Consider the following 2,067-nt stretch of genomic DNA (forward strand, 5'->3'; position numbering starts at 1 on the left):
TTCTTGCAGAGATAGGGAGAGGAGAACTGAAGTCAACAAGGGGATAAAATTCAAGATTAGGAAGAGGATCCAAACCTGAAGGATCTTGGGGGGGGGGGAGCAGCAGAGGGTGAATTCTGTTACTGTATTGGGTACCTGCAATTATACTCCTAAACACTGATTCTCCCTTTGTCCCCAAGACTGAAATAAAATCACTTTCATTGCATAAAAATACTTGAACTGAGTATGTGCATATGTCTGTGTAAGTCTATTGTCTGACTACTGAGGAAATGAATAGATGAGAGAGAAAAAAGGAAGGCTAGCTCCAGCATGGATCCTACACTGACCATTTGCTCACCAAGACCCTAATCCTAACTCCCCATGAACACCTTTCCCAGGGCTGCTTTGATTTCCCGGTTCTGCAGACTATAGATGTAGGGGTTTAGTGTTGGAGCCACCACAGAGAACATGACTGTGGCCACAAGATCTCGGTCTTCCTTTTGGCCCTCAGCCTGGCTTGAGGGCTTCAGGTAGACAGCCACTACAGTTCCATAGAAAAGAACAACAACCATTAGATGGGATCCACACGTGGAAAATGCCTTGCGGAAACCCCCAGGGGCTCGAACCTGACAAACAGCAGCTCCAATGAAGACATAAGAGGCCATAATGCAAACAGCAGGCACTATGATTACAGAGCCACCCTCAACTATAGCTACCAGGTAATTGAGGGAGGTATCAGAGCAGGCAAGATGTAACAAAGGATGGACATCACAGAAGAAGTATGGGAGAACACGATTGTTACAGAAGGTGAGACGAGCAAGGAGTGCTGTGTGAAGAAGAGAATGCAGGGCCGTGCCAACCCACACAGCCCCCAGGAGCACCATACATCGTGGCAGGGTCACCACAGCAGTATAATGCAGTGGTTTGCATATAGCTACATATCGGTCCCATGCCATGGCAGCTAACACATAGCTGTCCACATTACCTGCCATCAGGAAAAGAAGACTTGGGACAGGCAGGCTGAATGGGTGATGGTCTGGTCCCCAGTGAGCAGGGCATAAAGGAGCCTGGGCACTGTAGTGGAGGTGAAGCACAGATCTGCCAGGGACAGGTTGCCCAGGAACACGTACATGGGTGTATGAAGGCGTGAGTCTGAGCCAATAGCAACAAGGATCAGCAGGTTCCCCAGGAGAGCTGCCAGGTATAAGACTAAAAATAGTACGAACAGGAGTTCTTGGTGACTGGAGAAGGCCAGGAAGAGGAACTCATAGGCGCTGGTCTGATTTTCCATTGTTATGTTGCTGCTGAGTCTGACCCTGGATTGGGGAGATGAAGAGATGGATTGAGAGAGAGTCCCACAGCTAATCCACCCACAAGGCTGAATATTTAATCTCATTATAGGTTTCCAAAAGTATGTTTCATAGCCTGAAGAGATTTCAAAGACTTATCAGCTATGGCAGCATCATTGGAATAAGTGTATAAGCTCTAAAGAGCACTGATATCATCAAGTCATATGCAAAATATATGTTATCAGGGTAGCAAAAAAAAGTCTTTACTTCTCTATTTCTCACAGAGTGCCTAACACAGTGTCCTACACCCCTACTGTCCCTGGAATGGATACCCATGACCCAACTCATTTCCAGAAGTTTGCTTAAATTCTAAATTTCTAGTTGCTTCTGCAATGTATCCACTGACTTTCACCATCTACCAACCGCCTCTAGGATAGTCATCCTGTAAAGAAATACTACAGGCAGGAAGGGAGTGACACTGCCACTATGACTCAGACTCATTTCCTGCAGATTATCTTTATTCCTTCATAGCCCTGTGCCCCAGATCTTCTGGGGTTCTAGTCTTCACTTGAAAGAGTATCTTCCAGGTCTCTGGGGTGCAAAAATTCCCTCTCTCAAGAAAGGAAAAAAGCCTGTCTTCCCTCAATGCCTCTGAGACATGTTTGGATAAAAATAAAACTTAACTAAATGTATTAGCTTTAGTTTATGGGAAAAACACTTTTTGTTATCAGAAGACTAGGGTTTCAATCTTAAGTCAACCACTTGCTAGCTATGTGACCCTGGGCAAGTCACTTAATAT

The 2,067-nt window shown here is 45.4% G+C and overlaps 1 protein-coding gene across 1 annotated transcript; it reads right to left on the minus strand.

Moving 5' to 3' along the window:
• Positions 1 to 350: 350 nt before the first annotated feature.
• On the minus strand, positions 351 to 971 carry LOC144455676 (olfactory receptor 1f45-like). Its single transcript, XM_078149135.1, has one exon. It carries the CDS (start codon positions 969 to 971, stop codon positions 351 to 353), a length of 621 nt encoding a protein of 206 aa, XP_078005261.1.
• Positions 972 to 2,067: the final 1,096 nt, after the last annotated feature.

This window comes from Phascolarctos cinereus, unplaced genomic scaffold (genome assembly GCF_003287225.1).
Source record: "Phascolarctos cinereus isolate Bilbo 61053 unplaced genomic scaffold, phaCin_HiC Scaffold_2;HRSCAF=192, whole genome shotgun sequence".
In the NCBI taxonomy this organism is placed as follows: Eukaryota; Metazoa; Chordata; class Mammalia; order Diprotodontia; family Phascolarctidae; genus Phascolarctos; species Phascolarctos cinereus.